Source organism: Mustela putorius, unplaced genomic scaffold (genome assembly GCF_011764305.1).
Source record: "Mustela putorius furo isolate JIRA1106 unplaced genomic scaffold, ASM1176430v1.1 tig00004033_pilon_pilon_pilon, whole genome shotgun sequence".
In the NCBI taxonomy this organism is placed as follows: domain Eukaryota; kingdom Metazoa; phylum Chordata; class Mammalia; order Carnivora; family Mustelidae; genus Mustela; species Mustela putorius.
In genome coordinates this window covers 4,324,744-4,344,609 of record NW_025422169.1, presented here as the reverse complement: position 1 = coordinate 4,344,609, position 19,866 = coordinate 4,324,744, and the positions used below count along the sequence as shown (strand labels likewise).

The 19,866-nt window shown below is 43.2% G+C and overlaps 1 protein-coding gene across 5 annotated transcripts in view; it reads left to right on the top strand.

The window, feature by feature from the left end:
- Nucleotides 1-939: 939 nt before the first annotated feature.
- TASOR2 (transcription activation suppressor family member 2) overlaps nucleotides 940-19,866 on the top strand; it is a 77,923-nt gene continuing 58,996 nt past the window's right edge. For 3 of the 5 annotated variants that reach the window (XM_004757927.3, XM_045072317.1, XM_013059094.2), the window contains exon 1: nucleotides 10,108-11,493. In XM_004757927.3, the coding sequence (XP_004757984.2) occupies nucleotides 11,489-11,493 (5 nt within the window). In that variant the 5' untranslated portion in view covers nucleotides 10,108-11,488. Of the gene's footprint in view, nucleotides 1,133-10,107; nucleotides 11,494-19,866 lie in introns of those variants that run through there. The other 2 variants (XM_045072316.1, XM_004757925.3) reach the window with 2 other exon arrangements.

The window sequence follows — 19,866 nt, the reverse complement described above, 5'->3', positions numbered from 1 at the left end:
CAGAGTCCACAGCCCCTCATGGGTCCTCTCCCCCTGCGATTTCCCCCAACTCACTTTTCCTTTCCTTCTCCTAATGTCCTCCGAGTGATCCCGCAGGTGCCACGCGGAAGTGAAACGACAGAACTTGCCCTGCTGGACGTATTTCAGCATAATCTCTCGTCCCATCTCTTTTTCAGGCTGACACTCTTTCAAGGTTATTCCTGAGTTCCTAAATTAAAAGATTTTACTGACGTCACTTTGGGTCAAGGCAATGCTCATCACTGCACCCTTAGGAGACACAACAGGGGCAAACACCACAGACCCCAGAGAACCAGCTGCGGGAACCCACGCACACCCGCCAGGGCGACTACAGGTCTTCTCCACGTCTCCCGCATCCGGCCACGCACCGGCTCCAGGAGACACCGGTCCCGGCTTCGTCCCGCCCCCAGCTACCCAGGCCGGACTCGGTCCTCCAATCCCAGGGCGCGCTGCAGCTTCGCGCCTGCGCACCGGGGAGAGGCGAGCGCCGCGTGGACGCCGGCCGCAGTCCGCGCCTGCGCTTTGGCTTCTCCTCAGTGATTGGCTCCCGCCGTTTGCCACGGTTTAGTTTTCACTTTCTCTTTTTTTTTTCCCTCCCCCTCTGCCCCCCCTTTTCCCGGGGCCAGAGGTTTCACTTCCGGTTTCCTGCTCCTGGGTCTCGGGTGATCGGCATGTTCTCTCAGGCGGCGGCGTGCCTCGGGGAGCGTTGCTTCCTGGGACGCTGCGCGAGCAGAACGACGTGCGGCTGACGAGCGCGGTGGTGCCGCGGGCTGGGAGCCGGGGGTGCCCCGCGCCGGCGTCTCGGGGTCGCCGGGCGCTCCCGGGGCCGCGCTGCCGGCTCTGGGGCGGAGGGGAAGCCCGGGCTGCGACGTGGAGGGTCCTGCGCGCCCCTGAAGCGCCGGAGCGGACCGCGCCGAGGCCGCCCGCTGGAGAGCCCGCGGGCGGACGGTCGCTCCGGGTCGGGGAGCGGGCGGAGCGCGGACGCGCCTGTCACGTTTGGCCGCGGGGGACCGCGAGGGGACGTGCACGCGTGGAGACGCGGACGCCGCGAGCATGGGGAAGCGACTGGGCAGCGGCGTCAGAGCCCCGGGGCCGGCGGCCGCGCGGGGCACAGGTAAGCCTTCGCCGCCGGGGCCGCTGCTGCTGGTGCCCCGGGGCGGGGGGTGGGCGCAGCGGCCCCCACCTGCCGGGCGCAGGGCTCGGCTCGCGCGAGGGCCTCGTGGTCGTCGGCCGGGGCGGCGGGCTGCCGTGGTGCAGCTGACGGGGCGGGCGCGCTTCAGCGTCGTTCTAGAAGGAAGGAAGGGTCTGCCCCGGGGGCGGCGGCCGCGTAGCGGGAAGGGCAGGGGGTGCGCGCGCCCGCACCCCGCCGTCGAGCCGAAGCGCCCCCGGGCAGCCCGAGGTAGACGGGCGTGGAGGTTAAGCGCGGACCTCGAGGCGGACCCTGGTTTCACTGAGCGCCCGTCGCTCCGGAGCGCGGGCTTTTCCTGCTGCGGCCGGACGGCGGGGCGTGCAGGGCGCGGGGGGCTCCGCCGCGGAGCGACCCGACGTCGCCGTGGCCCCTGGAGGTGCCGCCCGCGGAGTTCTCCGGGGGAAGCTCTGGAAGGGGCACGGGCGTGGCGCGCGGTGCAGAGGCTTGAGGCCGGTGGTCGGCCCGCCGCGGAGTCCGACCCCGCGCACGCTCCGGACCGGCCTGAGGAGGTTTCTGGGGAAAAGCTGCCTTCCGGAGCGGAGAGCGCCCCGCGCCGGGTCCGGCGCCGCGGCCCAGAGCCCCCGCTGCAGGGAAGGAAAAAGGGGCAGGCGCGCTTCACTCCCCGACAAAGACCGAGAACAGCGTCGGAGGTTCGGGGTTTTCAGGACGTGCGCCCGAATGGAACCAGTGCTTTGCAAACAGCTCTGCTGGGAGCGTGTCCTGCGCTCCGCCCGTAGATGCCCACGTGCATTCAGGTCCCCAAAGTGCCCCCAAAGTGCCTGAGACACAGTGTTTAACAAGTGTCGTTGTGTTGTGTTGTGTTTTTATTAAAGAGTTTACTTGTTTGACCGAGATCACAAGCAGGCAGAGAGGCAGGCGGAGTGAGCTGGGGGGAGGCAGGCCCCCCGCCGAGAGAGAGCCCGATGCGGGGCTCGATCCCGGGACCCTGGGACCATGACCGGAGCCGAAGGCAGACGCTGTAACGCACTGAGCCAGCCAGGCGCCTCTAAAAACGTAGTTTTGGTATCTGCTTAGTATAGTAAAGGAGGTATGCTGTCTTTATCAAACCAGGCTTTAATTTCTGCTGGGTATTTATTGTCGAGGTTCCCTATAACGAGAATGATAGTATTTCTGTAGTTGGTTCCCTGTGACAACGCTGGAGGACAATGCTGTGGAATTCTGCTCGAACATCCTACGCGGTAATAAAATCCACTCTCCAAAGCTGTGCCTTATCTCGCTGCTAGCCAGCACGAATGATAACTATTTCTTTAACATCTTACTAATTTTTCTAATAACTGGAAGTAACTTCTCATTTTAATTTTTATCTTCTTTGGGTGATAAAAAAGAAATATCTTGACTGGGTCATATCCTTTTTTTAAAAATTGCATTGTGAATTCTTTTTTGACCCATTTACCTATTACCACACCATTTTAATTATTGTACTTTTGTAATATATCTTGCTGCTTTCTTTTGAAAAAAGCTTTCGGCGTTCTTTGCATTTTTCTTCCAGATGATGTTTAGAACCATCTTTCCAAGTTCTGTAGAAAATCTTGTTGGGATATTGTTTGTGATTGCTTTGAATTTATAGATTAATTTGAGAAGAAGCATTCTTTGAGTTTTTCCTTCTAGGATACTAGGTATGTCTCTTTGTTTCTTCTATTAAAATTTTTGTTGTGAAGTATACCATTTTTATGTACCAGTTTTTTGTTTGTTTGTTTGTTTGTTTGTTTTAAGTATTTCTGTGTACATAGCTTAAAAGGATATCTAAGTGCCTTAGAAGCTTTGGTGTGTACCTCTCCCCAGAAGCAGTGTATTGCTGCTGCCGTCACACTGGTCATCCTCAATTTTGTGTTAATTATTCCCTGGCCTTTCTGTACAGTTTTTTCACATATATATATATATATATTTTTTTTTTAAATCAAGCTGTTTGTTTTCTTTCCCCTGTTTTTGAGCTTTATCTGTGAATTACGTAAACATTGTGTTTTTGAGATTCATCATTGCTGAAGCATATGTCTGTAGTTCAGCAGTTCAGAAGCTTTTTGGTCTTACGACTTCTTTTTATGATTTTAAAAACTATTGAGAACCCTAAAGATCTTTCATTTATGTTGGTTATATCATTAGATACTAAAACTGATTGATCTTAAATATGGTAGATATGGCATGTATTGGTGTATTGGTACCTCTTAAAAAATGACACACCTGTTACATCTTAATGTAAATAACATTTTAATGAAAAGACTTTTCCAAAAAAATTAGTCACGAGTGGCATTGTTTTAACATTTTCACAAATATATATTTTATAAAGATTTTATTTATTTATTTATTTGACAGAGATGACAAGTAAGCAGAGAGGCAGGTGGGGCGGGGAGGAAGCAGGCTCCCTGCTGAGCAGAGAGCCCAATGCGGGGCTCCATCCCAGGACCCCAAGATCATGACCTGAGCTGAAGGCAGAGGTTAACTCACTGAGCCACCCAGGTGCCCCATTTTCACAATTTTTTTTTAAAGATTTTATTTATTTATTTGAGAGAGAGAGAGGTCACAGGTAGGCAGAGAAGCAGGCGGGGCGGGGTTGGGGGCAGCAGGCTCCCCACTGAGCAGAGAGTCCGATGGGGGCCTCAATCCCAGATCCCTGAGCTCATGACCTGAGCCAAAGGCAGAGGCCCAACCCACTGGGCCACCCAGGTGCCCTTAAATAAAGATTTTATTTGAGAGAGAGAGTGAAGGAGAAAGAGGGGGAGAGACAGAGGGCGAGGGACAAGAAGACTGCTCACTGAGTAGGGAGCCCAATGCGGGGCTCGATCCCAGGACCCTGAGCCTATGACCTGAGCTGAAGGCAGCCGCTTAACCCACTGAGCCACCCAGGAGCCCCTGTTTTCACAAAAATTTTTAACGATTCAGTTTCATGTCTGCTTCTGCATTCAGTCTGTTGCAATATATTGTTACGGTTGAAAGTATAGGAAGAAAATCCATACTCATCTGTGTATTTAGAAAAGGGAGGCATGTTTTCATAAACTTATAAGATAGGTTTCAGCGAATATCAGATAAAAATAAAACTAACAGTTTCTTTAAAGGTTAGCTGCAATGTAAAATTTGAAGCCATGTCAGTGAAATTCTCAAACTCTGTGACATGAAAACCCATTGGTCTGTCTTGCATTTTGAAGGGTTCTTTCATCCACACATTGGTCAAATGGTAGATACTAGTTCTTTGAGTTCTGTAGATCTCTCAGATAATGACACATTTCAGTAGAGATCAGAAAACCCACCCAAGTACCGTCACCACTTTGGGAACCACTGCTACAATTCACAATTTTCAATGTAGTATGATGGTCTACTTTAAGAACATATTATAAATGGATTATAGAGTGCCTGGGTGGCTCAGTGGGTTAAGCCGCTGCCTTCGGCTCAGGGTCCTGGGATCGAGTCCCGCATCGGGCTCTCTGCTCAGCAGGGAGCCTGCTTTCTCCTCTCCTCTCTCTGCCTGCCTCTCTGCCTACTTGTGGTCTCTCTCTCTGTCAAATAAATAAATAAATAATCTTTAAAAAATAAAAAAAAAAAAAAAAATAAATGGATTATATACTTAGTTGTTTTATTCTTTATGAACATAATGGTTATTTACAACATGGGGCTATTAGAATTAGTGCGGCCATAAATGTTCTTGTCATCCTCAACTGCATATATACGATACTTGGACATGTTAGTAGTGGAATTGCTGGATCCGTTAGGAGGGTATGTGCATGTTCAATTTCATTAGATAAATATCTAACTTTTCCCAAATGGTATTTCTGATTTATACACCGCTAATTTTGAATGAAACCTCCCATTACTTCCCATTCTCTCCGTGTATGGCATTGTCCAGCTTTTTACTTTTTGCTGGTCTCATGGAAATATTATTGTGGCTTTCAACTGCATTTCTGAGATTACAGAAAACAAGTTAAATGTTTTCTTCTGTGTAATGTTTAGTCATGTTTTTGCCACTTTTTCTGTTGGGTACTTGTTTTATTAATATGTATGAATTTTTATTTTTTACTTTTTAATATTTTATTTATTTATTTGACAGAGAGAGAGATCACAGATAGGCAGAGAGGCAGGCAGAGAGGGGAAGCAGGCTCCCCGCTGAGCAGAGAGCCCGATGCGGGGCTCAATCCCAGGACCCTGAAATCATGACTTGGGCCGCAGGCAGAGGCTTTAACCCACTGAGCCACGCAGGCGCCCCTGTATGAATTTTTAAAACATCTGTTATATATGCACGTTGAACTCTTCCTGTTGCTTAAAAAATTACTAGAATAATTTATTTTAACAATTAAAAAATACATAAAGATCATACGAAGAAAAATCTTTTCTTTCCTGTGCCTATCCAACTCATTCCCCAGTGTTTGTTTTTTTATTTCTCTTAACCTGATTTGTGCTATGCTGCATTTTTCCCCCTCCATTTATCAGTGTATCCTGGAAATCTTCACAAAGCAGTGTATAGGTAGCATGCTTATTCTACAGCATAGGAAAACAGTTTCTCATTGTGTGGCTGTACCAGTTTATTTAACTGGTCTGTAGTAGATAATCAATTTCTGGTCTTTTGCTGTTAAAAACAATGGTGCATGGAGAATTTTTGTAGAGTTGTCATTTTGTATGTGAGCAGCTATTTCTGTACTATTAATTTCCAGAAGGGTGGTACTGAGTTAAAGGTTAAATGCCTTTGAAATTTTGAGAAATACTGCCAAAGTGCTTTTTCTTGGAATTTTGCATGTTTACCTGCAGTGTATTGCAATGACTCTTTTCCTAAAGTCTCTCACAGGATACCTTGTTCAACTTGTGTTCTTTGGTAGTTTGATAAATCCGTTTACAGATAATTATGACTGAGTTTGAACATCTTTTCCTATGTTTAGAGGCCTTTTCCCCCCCTCTGTGTACTGTTCATGTCCCTTGTCCATTTCTATTCTTTTTTTTTTTTTAAGATTTTATTTATTCATTTCACAGTGAGAGACACAGCAAGAGAGGGAACACAAGCAGGGGGGAGTGGGAGAGGGAGAAGCAGGCCTTCTGCAGAGCAAGGAGCCTGATGTGGGGCTCAGTCCCAGGACCCTGGGATCATGACCCGAGCTGAAGGCAGACCCTTCACCGACTGTGCCACCCAGGTGCCCCCATTTCTTGGGGTCGTTGGACTGTTGGACTTTTTTTTTTTTTTAAGATTTTATTTATTTATTTATTTGTCAGAGAGAGAGAGAGAGAGAGAGAGAGAATAAGCAGGGGGATCAGCAGGCAGAGGGAGAAGGAGACTCCCTGCTGAGCAAGGAGCCCAATGCAGGACTTGATCCCAGGACCCTGGGATTACGACCTGAACTAAAATCAGATGCTTAATGGACTGAGCCACCTAGCATCCCTGGACTTTTTTTTTTTTTTTTTTTTTAAAGATTTTATTTATTTATTTGACAGACAGTAGGCAGAGAGGCAGGCAGAAAGAGAGGGAGAGGGAAGCAGGCTCCCTGCTGAGCAGAGAGCCGGATGTGGGACTTGATCCCAGGACCCTGAGATCATGACCCGAGCTGAAGGCAGCGGCTTAACCCACTGAGCCACCCAGGCACCCCTATCCCTGGACTTTTTTACATGCTCTGGGTACTAATCCTTAGGTAGTAAAATGGGTTGCAAATACCTTTTCTCTCTCTTTGTGATGTTTTTTGATGAATTGAAGTTAATTTTAAGGATTTTCATTTTGTGTCTATCTATTTGGAATTGTTAATCGTGGGTAGATAGGAGTATAAATAAAATTTAACTTTATTCTCAGGTAGATAACCAGTTGTGGTAGAATTTACCATTGAATCCACTTAGGTCTGAAGTTTTTTTGGTGGCAAATTTTTGACTAGTGATTTAATTTTTTTTAGTGGTTACATGATTTACTCAAGATTTGAAAAAAATTGTCAGTTACTTAGATTTTTTTAGGTCTCTGTTTTGTCTGAATTTTTAATATTTATGGTTGTTAACAGTGCGCTTGTGCTATCTTTAATGTGTGAAGCATGTGTAATTATGTCTCCTTTTTTCAGTTTTGATATTGAATATTTCTCCCTTCTGTGCTGTTAATTCATCTTGCTTGTAGTTTATCACTTGTGCTTTGTAATTTTCTCTTTAATGCATTTCTTTTTGTGTTTTTTAAATTCATTTATTTTGAAATAGCTGTAGAGTCATGCACTTGTATGTTTTAGATGTCTCTTTTAAGAGCATCTGTTGGAATTTTTTAATGCAGTTTTAAAGCATTTCGGCTGAGACATCTAGCCGATTTACACTCACTGTCATTACATTCCCTGGCTAGTCTATATTTCTTTCTCCTGTAATTTTTTTATTTTTTGAAATTAAAAAAATTTTTTTTGTCAGAGAAAGCGCACGCACGAGCACACAAGCAAAGGGAGCAACAGGCAGAGGGAGAAGCAAGCTCCCTGCTGAGTAAGGATCCCGAAGTGTGACTCGATCCCAGAACCCTGGGATCACAATCTGAGCCCAAGTCTTGCCACTTAACTGACTTGAGTCACCCAGGCGCCCCCCCCTTCTGTTATTTTTTAAATATCGATTTAATATCTCTGGCATTCCATTTTCCCCATGTACTAGTTTGGAAAATAGGCTCTCTTTTTTGGTTTTTATGATTCTCTTAGAAATATCATGCATCCCTGACTTTTCAAAAATCTAAAAATACAAAAACAAAAACAAAAAAACACAACCAACCAAACAAAAAAACCCAATAGTTTTACCTTCCTCTTAGATGGTACCAGAACCGTAGAAGCTTGACTTCATTCAGTCCCTTCGTGGCTTATATGTCATCATATGTTTTAATATTTTTAAGCACTATTCTTACTGGACAGAAGGGGACCTGTTTAGAATTATTGTTGTGTTTCACAGTCAGTGCTTATTTCCATTTCCCACATTTTAACTTCTTTTCTCTATGGCTTCTTTTATCTTTTAGAACATCAGTTTAGGGCCATTTTTCTTCTGCTCAAAGCATATCCTTTGGGATGGCTTTTTTGTTGTTGTTGAAGAATTGCTTGGTGATGAACTCTTTCCAGTTTTGTTTACCTGAAAGTATCTTTGTTTCACTGTCATTTGCGGAAGATGCTTCTGCTAAGTAATGCAGTTTAGGTTGGCCGCTGCCGAGCATATTTACACATCTTATCCCTCTTTTCTTTGTCTTTTCCATTATTGCCCCTGAGAGGTCAGCTGTGTCTCAGTTGTTTGTTCTCTGGCTACTTTGGTATTCTTCTTTGTGTTTAGCGCGGTGCTAGTTCAATGCAGTGTATCTTTACCTTGCTGGGGATTGTTTGGCTTCTTATATCTGTAAACGGGAGGTATTTTGAAATGTGTTTATTAGCTATTCATAAATCCTGAACTGTGAATTTCCATTTCTGCTGACCTGTCCATATAAAAGTATAAATCAGTCTTTTTTCATCTACATAGTATGTATTTTTTCCTGTCCTTTTGCTTTTCTCTTCACTTTGTTTCCCACAGTTCCACCAACAGACTGCATTGCCAGACTTGTAGGTACCTGATAATCTGGTAAGTGAGAAGTAAAATCTGACAATAAAACTCTAGACCTAGTCTTTTGGGGGAAGGGGTAGGACTAGGACTCCTCTTTCAGTTTTTTCATCATAATTGGTTTATTTAGATGTTTCTTTTGTTTCGATCAGTGTTGGCAAATTATATATATATATATATATATTTTTTAAGATTTTATTTATTTATTTGACAGAGAGAAATTACAAGTACACTGAGAGGCAGGCAGAGAGAGAGAGAGAAGGAAGCAGACTCCCTGCTGAGCAGAGAGCCCGACGCGGGACTCGATCCCAGGACCCTGAGATCATGACCTGAGCCGAAGGCAGCGGCTTAACCCACTGAGCCATCCAGGCGCCCCAGCAAATTATATTTTTATAGTTTTCAAATTAATTAGTATAAATTGTGGAAGACATTTATAATTTTAGAAATGCTTTCTCTGTGTTTGTGGTAATAGTCTCTTTTTTGTTCTGCTTTTTAATTTTTCTTTTTGAATATATTTGCTAAGAGATTATTTCATTTATTCTAAAAGTAACAGTTTTTATTTTTATTGGTTAACTCAGTTGTCCTTTTGTTTTTGTTTTAAATTTAGCTTCTCTTTTTAACATTACTGCTTTTAGCATAAGAAATGTGTCTGGAGCCTACTTTGTTTTCCCTTAACAAGGAAAGGAGAATTGGAGAATTAAATCCCTTGCTTATATTCTGTGTAAAGACTCACTACCTTCCTTGGCATGGTGAAATAGACCCTGTTTAGAACCTTTGAATACACATCTGCTCCCTGCCCAGGACTTTCAGGATGGGATATTTCTAGGGGTGTGAGCAGTAAAAAAAAGTCATCCTGTTATGGCATGGGTTAGGTCACTTTCTCTTTCATCATCTGAAATCAAAAGAATCCAAAGCAGGTTTTAAAATGTAATTGTCCATGAGAAAAATTTATTGTTAGGATTTTCTTTTAAGAGGTACAAAACTGGGGTGCCTGGTTAAGCATCTGCCTTTGGCTCTGGTCATGATCCCGGGGTCCTGGGATCAAGTCCCGAATCGGGCTCCCTGCTTAGTGGGAAGCCTGCTTCTCCCTCTCCTACTCCCCCTTCTTGTGTTCCTCTCTAGCTGTGTCTCTCTCTGTCAAATGAATAAATAATTTTTTTTTAAAGAGGTACAAAATTACTTAACAGTGTCCTTGTAATAAAATACAGTAGTGCGTTTAATGCAGCCATCTCACTGCAAGCTGATAGTTTAAAGCACAGATTAGGAGCACCTGTGTGGCTCATTCAGTTGAGTGTCTGCCTTGGGCTCAGGTCATGATCTCAAGGCTCCCTGCTTGGTGGGGAAGCAGACGCTTCTCCCTTTCTCTCTGCCTCTCCCCCAGCTTGTGCTCCCTGCCTCAAATAAATAAATAAAACCCTTTTTAAAAAAATAAAGCACAAATTAGTAAATCCAGTTTGATAAGGAGCCAGAAAAAGGTCAGTTACTGTCTAAAAATGACACCATATAAACTTTGAAATAGTTCCAATGAAAGGTGCATAACTTGAATGTGGAAAGTATGGTCTCTAAAGAGTCTACATAGCATAGCAAGAGAGAAAACTTGGCAGATATAAGATTATAAGCATCTATTTGCTATATAAAAATACTTTTTACTGTGAGGTTGGATTCTGAGGATTGTTAAAACAATCTTCAAAATTTGAATATTAAGTCCAAAAGTAAATATGCCACAGTTAAATGAAAAAGTCATAGTACATGGGTATGTCTCATTTTACACAATGGATATAATCCTCCGAAAATGTTTTTTCAAAAAACGATTTATTTTCCTTTGGTTATACTAAATACTCAAAGTGTGTTTGCTATTTTAAATAGTACATAGTCAGTCTACATGATTCTTTATGAATTTAAGTGAATTTTGTGAGTTAAGATTTTCCTGTATGTTTTCTATATGTACAACATAAAGGTGGTAATGATTTTCTAGGATCTCCTGAACAGATTTTCCTCTAACAAATGCAGATATGGTCAGGAAATGCAGGTACATGTCTTTAGTAACTTTGTTAAAGCTTGAGCCAAAAGTAAAGATGTCCTTAGGTCAGACCAAATACTTCATGCCCCAGAATAGTTTTATTTTTTGTAGGTTTTGTTGGGGCTGCCTGGCTTAGTGGGTGAGCACCCCATCCTGACCACAAGTGCTGATACCAGCATCTCCCGGGGATCTGTGGAGACTCAAAATCATTCAGTAGACCTTCTGTTTTTGTAAATCATACAGCAAAGCCCCATGAAACTGTAGCTGGTGCATTTATATAGACGATAATGGGAACGGTTTATAGGGGCACCGATTCAGAGTAATTGGGGATCACTGTAGTGTACAGATGTAGGTGTCAGATTAGGTCTGGGACTTGCAATCCGTCATCATTACAGCATCATTCCTGAGAGCCTGCGGGCAAGATCCTCGAAGAAATTGAAGCTGGGAGCACGCCCCGTAAAATAGCAAACGCCGGAGAGAGGGCATTGGAAGACCTCAGAGGAAGGCAGACCAAGGGCGCTCTGCTTGTTCGACCAGCCCTCGAACTAGATTGCAGCTCCCATGAACCCCCTACCCGGTTCTGTGGCTGAGGTTCTGGGGTCTGCGCCTGCCTTCCGCGGGCTCGCGGTCGGCGGCCCTCGTTGGCTTTTAAAAGGTGCCGCCCCGCGCCGCCCGGCCACCGCACTGGACTTCGCTGGTGGGAGGGGGCCGACAGGCCGGCGGCAGAGGCGCAGCCCCCTCCCCCACGCACCATGAGGTGAGGCTCCCCGCTGCTGCCAGGGCACCGGACCCGCCAGCGGGCGGTCTTCCTTAGAGCTGGGTGCAGAGGAGGCTGGGAGGGGGACAGACTGGTGTTTGACCTTCGGAGTGAAACTTCGGTGGGGCCGCCAGGACAGGTTGGACGGTACGGACAGGTTTACCCAACTCCTTTGCTCCCGACTCCTCACTGGATTCTCTGGGTGTCCGAGTGAGGAAGGCCTTGCAGAACTTCCGGAGACAGGGCATCCCTCCTTACAGCTCTGCCGGGGTAGAGATCTACAGTAGTCTAGGTCATCTTTTGAAATGTCAAACAGTGAGTACCCGTATTTTGCCCTTAGGCAAAGGTCATTGGTTTTTATTCCTTGTGTGTATGATTATCTGTGCGTTAGAAAACATTTAAACTTTTTTTTTTTTTGATTTTTGATTATTTATTTGACAGAGAGAGATCACAAGTAGGCAGAGAGGCAGGCAGAGAGAGAGGAGGAAGCAGGCTCCCTGCTGAGCAGAGAGCCCGATGTGGGGCTCGATCCCAGGACCCTGAGATCGTGACCTGAGCCGAAGGCAGCGGCTTAACCCACTGAGCCACCCAGGCGCCCAACATTTAAACTTTTGTACAGGGCAAATTTCTTTATATTTTTTTTAAAAAATTTTATGAAACTCTTATTCTACAGTATTTTCTTTTTTTTTTTTTTAAGATTTTATTTATTTATTTGACAGACAGAGATCACAAGTAGACAGAGAGGCAGGCAGAAAGAGGGGGAAGCTGGCTCCCTGCTGAGCAGAGAGCCCAATATGGGGCTCGATCCCAGGACCCTGAGATCATGACCCGAGCTGAAGGCAGAGTCTTAACCAACTGAGCCACCCAGGTGTCTTAAGTTACTTTATTTTCTTAATGTTGTTATAGAAATCTTTTTTTTCTTTTGTAATTTTTATTTAAATTCTGGTTAGTTAACATATAATGGTGGTTTCAGTAGAATACAGTGCTTCATCACTTACATACACCCAGTGCTCATCATAACAAGCGCCCTCCTTAATACCCAGCTTCTACCCACCTCCCTCCATCAACTCTCTGTTCGTTTTTTATTCTGAACAGTCTCTTATGGTTTGCTTCCCTCTCCCCCTCTCTCTCCCCTTCCCCCCCTTCCTGTATGTTCATCTGTTTTGTTTCCTAAATTCCACATACGAGTGAAATCATATGGTATTTGTCTTTGACTTACTTTGCTCAGCGTAATATAAACTAGCTTCATCCATATCATTGCAAATAGCAAGATTTCATTCTTTTTGATAACTTAGTAATATTCCATTGTAAATATATATAACACAACTTTATCCATTCATCAGTCGATGGACACTGGGGCTCTTTCCATATGTCCATAATTTGGCTGTTGTTGATAATGCTGCTATAAACATGTGCCCCTTCAAATCTGTGTTTTTGTATCTTTGGGTAAATACCTAGCAGTACAATTGCTGGGTCATAGGGCAGCTCTATTTTTAACTTTTTGAGGAACCTCCACACTGTTCTCCAGAGCGGCTGCACCAGTTTGCATTCCCACCAGTGGTGCACATTCTTGTCAACACCTGTTGGCCTGTTTTGTTAATTTTAGCCATTCTGATAGGTGTGAGGTGGTATCTCATCGTTTGGGTTTTTTTTTTTAGATTTTATTTATTTATTTGAGAGGGGGCGGGGGAGGGAACAGAAGCAGGAGAGGGAGAAGCAGATTCTGCTGAACAGAAAGCCCAACATGGGGTTTGATCCCAGGACCCTGAGATCATGACCAGAGCTGAAGGCAGCCGCTTAACTGACTGAACCCCCCAGGTGCCCATCTCATGGTGGTTTTGATTTGTATTTCCCTGATAATGAGTGATTTGAGCATCTTTTTAAGTCTGTTAGCCGTCTGGATGGCTTCTTTGGAAAAGTGTTTATTCATGTCTTCTGTCTAATTCTTAATGGGGTTATTTGTTTCTTGGGTGTTGAGTTTGATAAGTTCCTTATAGATTTTGGATACTAACCCTTTATCAGATACGTAATTTCCATTATGTCATTCCATAGGCCGCCTTTTAATTTTGTTGATTATTTCCTTTGCTGTGCAGCATTTGATCTCGATGTCCCAATAGTTTATTTTTGCTTTTGTTTTCTTTGCCTCCAGTGATGTGTCTAGTAAGAAGTTGCTCCAGCCGAGGTCAAAAAGGTTGCTGTCAGGCACCTGGGTGGCTCAGTGGGTTAAGCCTCTGCCTTCGGCTCAGGTCATGATCTCAGTGTCCTGGGATCGAGTCCCTCATCGGGCTCTCTGCTCAGCAGGGAGCCTGCTTCCTCCTCTCTCTCTGCCTGCCTCTCCGCCTACTTGTGATCTCTCTCTGTCAAATAAATAAATAAGATCTTAAAAAAAAAAAAAAAAAGGTTGCTGTCTGTGTTCTCCTCTAGAATTGCTTCATCCCAAGGGTATTCGACTGTCATCTTTTCATTTCCATTTGCTTCCATGTATTTTTTTTTTTTTTTTTTTTAGTTTTTCTTTAATTTCCCAATTAACCCATTCATTCTTTTTTTTTTTTTTTTTAAGATTTTATGTATTTATTTGACAGAGAGAAATCACAAGTAGATGGAGAGGCAGGCAGAGAGAGAGGGAAGCAGGCTCCCTGCTGAGCAGAGAGCCCGATGTGGGACTCGATCCCAGGACCCTGAGATCATGACCTGAGCCAAAGGCAGCGGATTAACCCACTGAGCCACCCAGGCACCCCTAACCCATTCATTCTTTAGTAGGATGTTTTTTAATCTCCATGTATCTGTCTTTCCAAAGTTTTTTCCTGTGTTTGACTTCAAATTTCATAGTGTTGTGGTCTGTAAATATACATGGTATGATCTCGGTCTTTTTGTGCTTGTTGAGGGCTGATTTGTGACCCAGTATGTGATCTGTTCTGGTGAAAGTTCCTTGTGCACTTAAAAAGAATGTATATTTTGTTGCTTTAGGATGAAATGTTCTAAATATATCTCATAAGTCCATCTGACCCAGTATGTTTCAAAGCCATAGTTTCCTTTTTGATTTTCTGCTTAGGTATCTGTCCATTATGGTGAGTGGGGTGTTAAAGTTCCTTACTATTACTATATTATTATCAATGAGTTTCTTTATGTTTGTTATTGATTGATTGATATATCTGGGTGCTCCCAAGTTGGGTGCATAAATATTTACAGTTGGTATAGCTTCGTGATGGGCCCTTCTTCATCTCTTGTTACAGTCTTGGGCTTAAAATCTTGTTTGTCCCATATAAATTTGGCTACTCCAGCTTTCTTTCAGTGTGGTAGGATATTTTTCTACGTTATTAAATCAACAGCTTTTATTTGGGAGCATCTTAATTTGATTTTTAGATTAAGTATGGCAAAAAAATGCATAAATTTTAAAAATATCTGCAGCAACAAAAATTTACACATTATAAGGCATTGTAATATAAATACGTATATAGTAACTTTGTTTTGACAGTCTGACATTTGGCTCTCCTACCTTATCCCACAATCAGTGGCCCCTCTGTGATTGTTTTACTTTGATTTATTAATGTGGTTAGTTAAATTTATGGATTTCCTGTTTATTGAACCAATTCTTAACAATCCTGTGATGAATCTGAATTAATCTCTGTTATTTTAATCTCGGGATAGATTCTCTTTGCCAATGCATATATTTTAGGATTTTAGCATTAATATTCATACTAGAGATAACTCTTTTTTATTTCCTTTTTTAGATTTTGTCAGATTTTGGTACTACATTTAGCTGCTTTATTAAAAAGTTGGGAAGCTTTATTCCTTTTACTGAGTTTTGATACAGATTAAATAGCATAAATATTATTTATTCTTTCATTTAGTCACCAGATACATGTTCACTATATGCCAGGCATTGGGCTGGCTGCTAAGCAATCAGAGGTAAACAAAACAGAAATGGTTTCTGCCCTTACAGGGGCAGGTTTATTAGGGAATTAGCCATTAATGAAGTAGTTATAAATATGTAGTTATAAATCATGACAAGTACTCTCAAAGAAAGGAACAGAGTGCTTTCGAAAGAAATGTCATTGAAGAACTTCTGGAGATTACACTTTTTCTGTATTTGAGGACATGCTTATTGAGTACATATGCACTAAAAGGTAATTCATTTTAAGTGAAACATTTATTGAAGATATGATGTGCACTTTGGTATGTGGTAAATAAAACGAAGTCTTCATTATTGTAGAAGTTAAAATAAAAAATACTGGTAGTCATAGCTACCAGAGTTAGAGGGTATATTCCACATTTTTTAAATGAAGAAACTAGTTTAAGTAGACACTTCTAGTTTAACATGTCCAGTTGTATACACCCTCTGGAAATCCCACTGAGGTGGCAGTAAAAGAGTAAAGATATAAACTGACAAAAAGAATGGAAAAGTAGATGCCAGGTACAGTCAGCTTTGGGGAACTAGCACGAAGATGGCGAGTCCTGTGTGGCTTTACGGAGTGGGGCTGCCGAAAGCCGAAGAGCAGTCAGTGGGCAAGAGGCCAGTGGACTCCCAGCGGGCAGTCCGGCAGCAGCTCAGGATTTGGAAGTTACAAGTATTTCTCAAGGCAAGATGATAGGGTGGCACAGAAGTAGAATGATTAAGTGGTGATTTTGGTAGTTTTGATGCTCTAGACTCCCTTCCCTGCTCCTCGCCTCTAGACAGTTGCTTAGCTGTCTTCTACCCAGACAGGGCACTGACAGCTCACCTGCGGGAGGTGATCACATTCAGGAGGCTGAGGCAGCTGGGGTGGAGCAGAGCACGGAAACCAGGATGAGCGTTCAGTGGAAGTCGCCGTACTGAGTAGGGAAGCCAGAGCTGTCTGGCTGCGTGACTCTTCAGAGCCAAGAGTCGAGCTTGTGCTCCTCCTAAACAAGATCTTAAAGGATTCTTTCCTGGGGAAACATCAACCCTGGTAAAATATTTAGCGGATACAGACTTCGGGAGTTCGCCTAATTAAATAGCTGTATCACCATCAGATCACAGGAGAGAGAGAAAAAGAGAGAGTGCGAGAGAGCTGCTGGTCAGAGACACTGTTCATGCGCTGGCCTCGTCGTCAGCTCTAAGTGCCTCACATGTGGACAGCGAAGGATCACCAGCCATTTGGTGGGAGTCTCTAACATAAAAGAAACCAAACAGGAGGGCTGCCTGGGTGGCTCAGTCGGTTAAGGCTCTGTCTTTGGCTCAGGTCATGATCCCAGGGTCCCTGGATTGAGCCCGGGTAGGGTTTTCTGCTCAGTGGGCAGTTTGCTTCTCCCTCTGCCCCTCCCCCTGCTGGTACTCACTCTCTCTCTCAAACAAATAAAAAGGAAGGAAGGAAGGAAGGAACCAAACAGGAATAAACAAGTAGGAAATAAAAGGATCTTGGTAGAAATAGATTTACTGCAGGTAACAGAAGAAACTTGAACCAACTAAAACTATGGTACCTTTCAAGAGAAAAGAAATGACATCTGTGAAAGAAGAGGTTCTATTTTTTAAAAAAGCAAAATTATTCAGGAAACAGAAAAGGTCTCTGTGAGAGCAGAAGAAAATATATAATGATTGGATAATAAAGCTGAAGAATTCTCCCCCAAAATAAAATAGCCACAAGAATTAGAAAATAAGAGTGAGTAAATAAAAGTGGAGAACCAAAGAGGTCTTTTTCTTATATAGTGGGAGGAAACCATTATTAAAGTCCCGGAACTGGAAGAGGTGAGCGTCTGGTTGAATGGGTCTTCTGTCTGGTGTCCTGAAGAAGAAAACAGGAGAACAAAACCAAATCGAATCACCAGACCAAACCTTCAGTTCCAGAAAGAAGACCAGATTAGTTCTTCATCATTGTACTTCTAGAAAAAAAAAAAATGGGAAGGAGGGGAGGTGCCGTGCCCAAACTACACTTTGAACAAGGGCAGGAATAAAAGAAACCCTGTAAACTTGAAATTAGATGTAAGTACTGTTGGGAAGCCCCAACAGTTCTGTGAGAAAGGTGGAGTTGTGCAGAGGGGGCATAGCTCAGAAATGACCAGCAGCTGTTTAGTCCAGAAACAGTCCCGTCTTAAGAGAGAATTGCTAAGTACCAGGCTAAGACTGAACATTAAGGAAAGCAGAGAGAAATTGGAAAGTGCCTGAGTGGCCCAGAGATCTTAGAATGTGCTAGCGAAATACCCCTAGAAGTGAGTATATGACCTTGGAAAGCAAGGGATGTGGGTCTTGTAGTAGTCTTGAAGAGGAAACTGAGCTGGAATTAATAGGCCCTCCTGAACCAGATTACACTTGCAGGTTACAAGAGGATTGGCGACAACAAGTATTATTTTTTCAAAAATCCTTGGATGCAGGAACAGAGAAGGGGGAACTCTTACATTAAGAAACCTCAAAACTTCTCTCATCCCTCCCTACACCCTGAATCTTCTTGTTCAAGTACAAAAAACCCCAGAAAGAATATGTACAGCATCCTTACAACGATACAGTGGCAATTGCATTTCTTTGTTGGTTTGTTTTTGGTTTTTTGTAACATAATATTTTTAATATTGAGGTAGAATTCATTGGTTTTTAGTATATTCACAAGGTGTACAGTCATTACCATGATCAGTTGCGCTGTGAACCCCAGGGCTTTTTTCTCTCCCCCTTGACTTTAAGTTTGGCCATATGACTAGCTTTGGGCAATAATGTCAGGTAGATGTGATAGTATATTAGTTTCAGGCCTAATAAATCTTAAAAGGACTTGGGTATTCTCCACTTGTTCTCTGTACCTCTGTCATTTCCATGAGAAAAACTTGCCTCCCTAGCTTATTGGTTGAAGGAACGTAGGAGATGTAGCAGGGCTGCCCCAGCTGAGCTAAGCCTAATTCAGCCAAGGTTGTAGAAGTGTGAGCAGTAGTAGATGATTGTGGCTATAAGCTACTGAATTTTGAGATGGTTTGTTACTAAGCAGTAGTTAACTGATAGAAATGTATAAGAAAAGGCTAAGGTGGAGGGATGTGCATCACACAGTTTTCTACAGATGACAAGAAAAGCCCCGAATACTGGTACAGTGTAGATCAGGGCTGGGCAAGTGACTGCATTTGCCTGTTTTTAAATAAAGTTTTGTTAGAACCTAGTCACTTTTCCATTCATTTACACATTGTCTGTGGCTGCTTTTATGCTTCACCAGCAGAACTAAGTCTTTGTAACAGAGACTGTATGCTCACAGTCCTAAAATATTTACTGTCTGGCCCTTCATGAAGAAGGTTGTGGACCTCTTGAAGTAGATGAAAAGTGACTTAAAATCCCAACATAAACTTAAAAATAAGCTCCACACTTATTTGGTTGGAAGGATAGTAACAAGTGTCAGCAGTGATGTGGAGAAAGTACAACTTTCCATGCACTGCTAATGAGAAGGTAAAATGGTGCAGTCACTTTGGAAAACAGAATAGCAGTTCTCCAAATGGTTAAACATAGATTTATCATGGTTCAGCCGTTCTCTTAGGTATATATTCAGGAGAACTGAAAAAATGTCCACACAAAAACTTGTACATTAACATTCATAGTATTGTACATAATACCCCAAAAGTTGAAACATTCCAAATGTCCATCAGTTGGTGATTGGATAAAAGAAAATGTGGTATATCCAGAAAGTATCATCTTCCTCTAAATGAGCCAGTGAAAATGAAATGTGAGTGAAGTAGATGCCACCATATGGATGAACCCCGAAAACACGATGCTGTGTGAGGGAAGCCAGGCACAAAGGACCACGTATTGTGGGATTCCATTTACATAAAATGGTCCAATATAGGCAAATCTATACAGACAGAAAGTAAAATAATGGTTACCTGGGCCTGGGGATAGGAAGCATTGAAGGGTGAGGATAGTGGCTGAGGGGTACACAGCTTCTTTTTGGAGTGACGAGATGATCTAAAATTGATAGTAGTGATGTTTGCACAGGTCTGAATAGACGAAAGCCATTGAATTGTACATTTTAGGTGGGTAAATTGTATGCCGTGAGCTGTATCTCAATAAAGTATTTAAAAATAAAATAAATGAACACAAAAAATGAAGACCACAAAGCAGAATTACAAGAATTTGAGGAAGAGGGGCGCCTGGGTGGCTTTGTGGGTTAAAGCCTCTGCCTTCAGCTCAGGTCATGATCCCAGGGTCCTGGGATCGAGCCCCGCATCGGGCTCTCTGCTCAGCGGGGAGCCTGCTTCCCTTCCTCTCTCTCTGCCTGCCTCTCTGCCCACTTGTGCTGTCTGTCAAATAAATAAATAAAATCTTAAAAAAAAAAAAAAAAAAAAAGAATTCGAGGAAGAGATAGCCAGACCATAGGAGGATGTGAAATGGGCACTAGCAGAACAGAAAAGAAAAGGAAGAAAAAGATTAAACTGTTTCAGAAACAGAGTAAAATA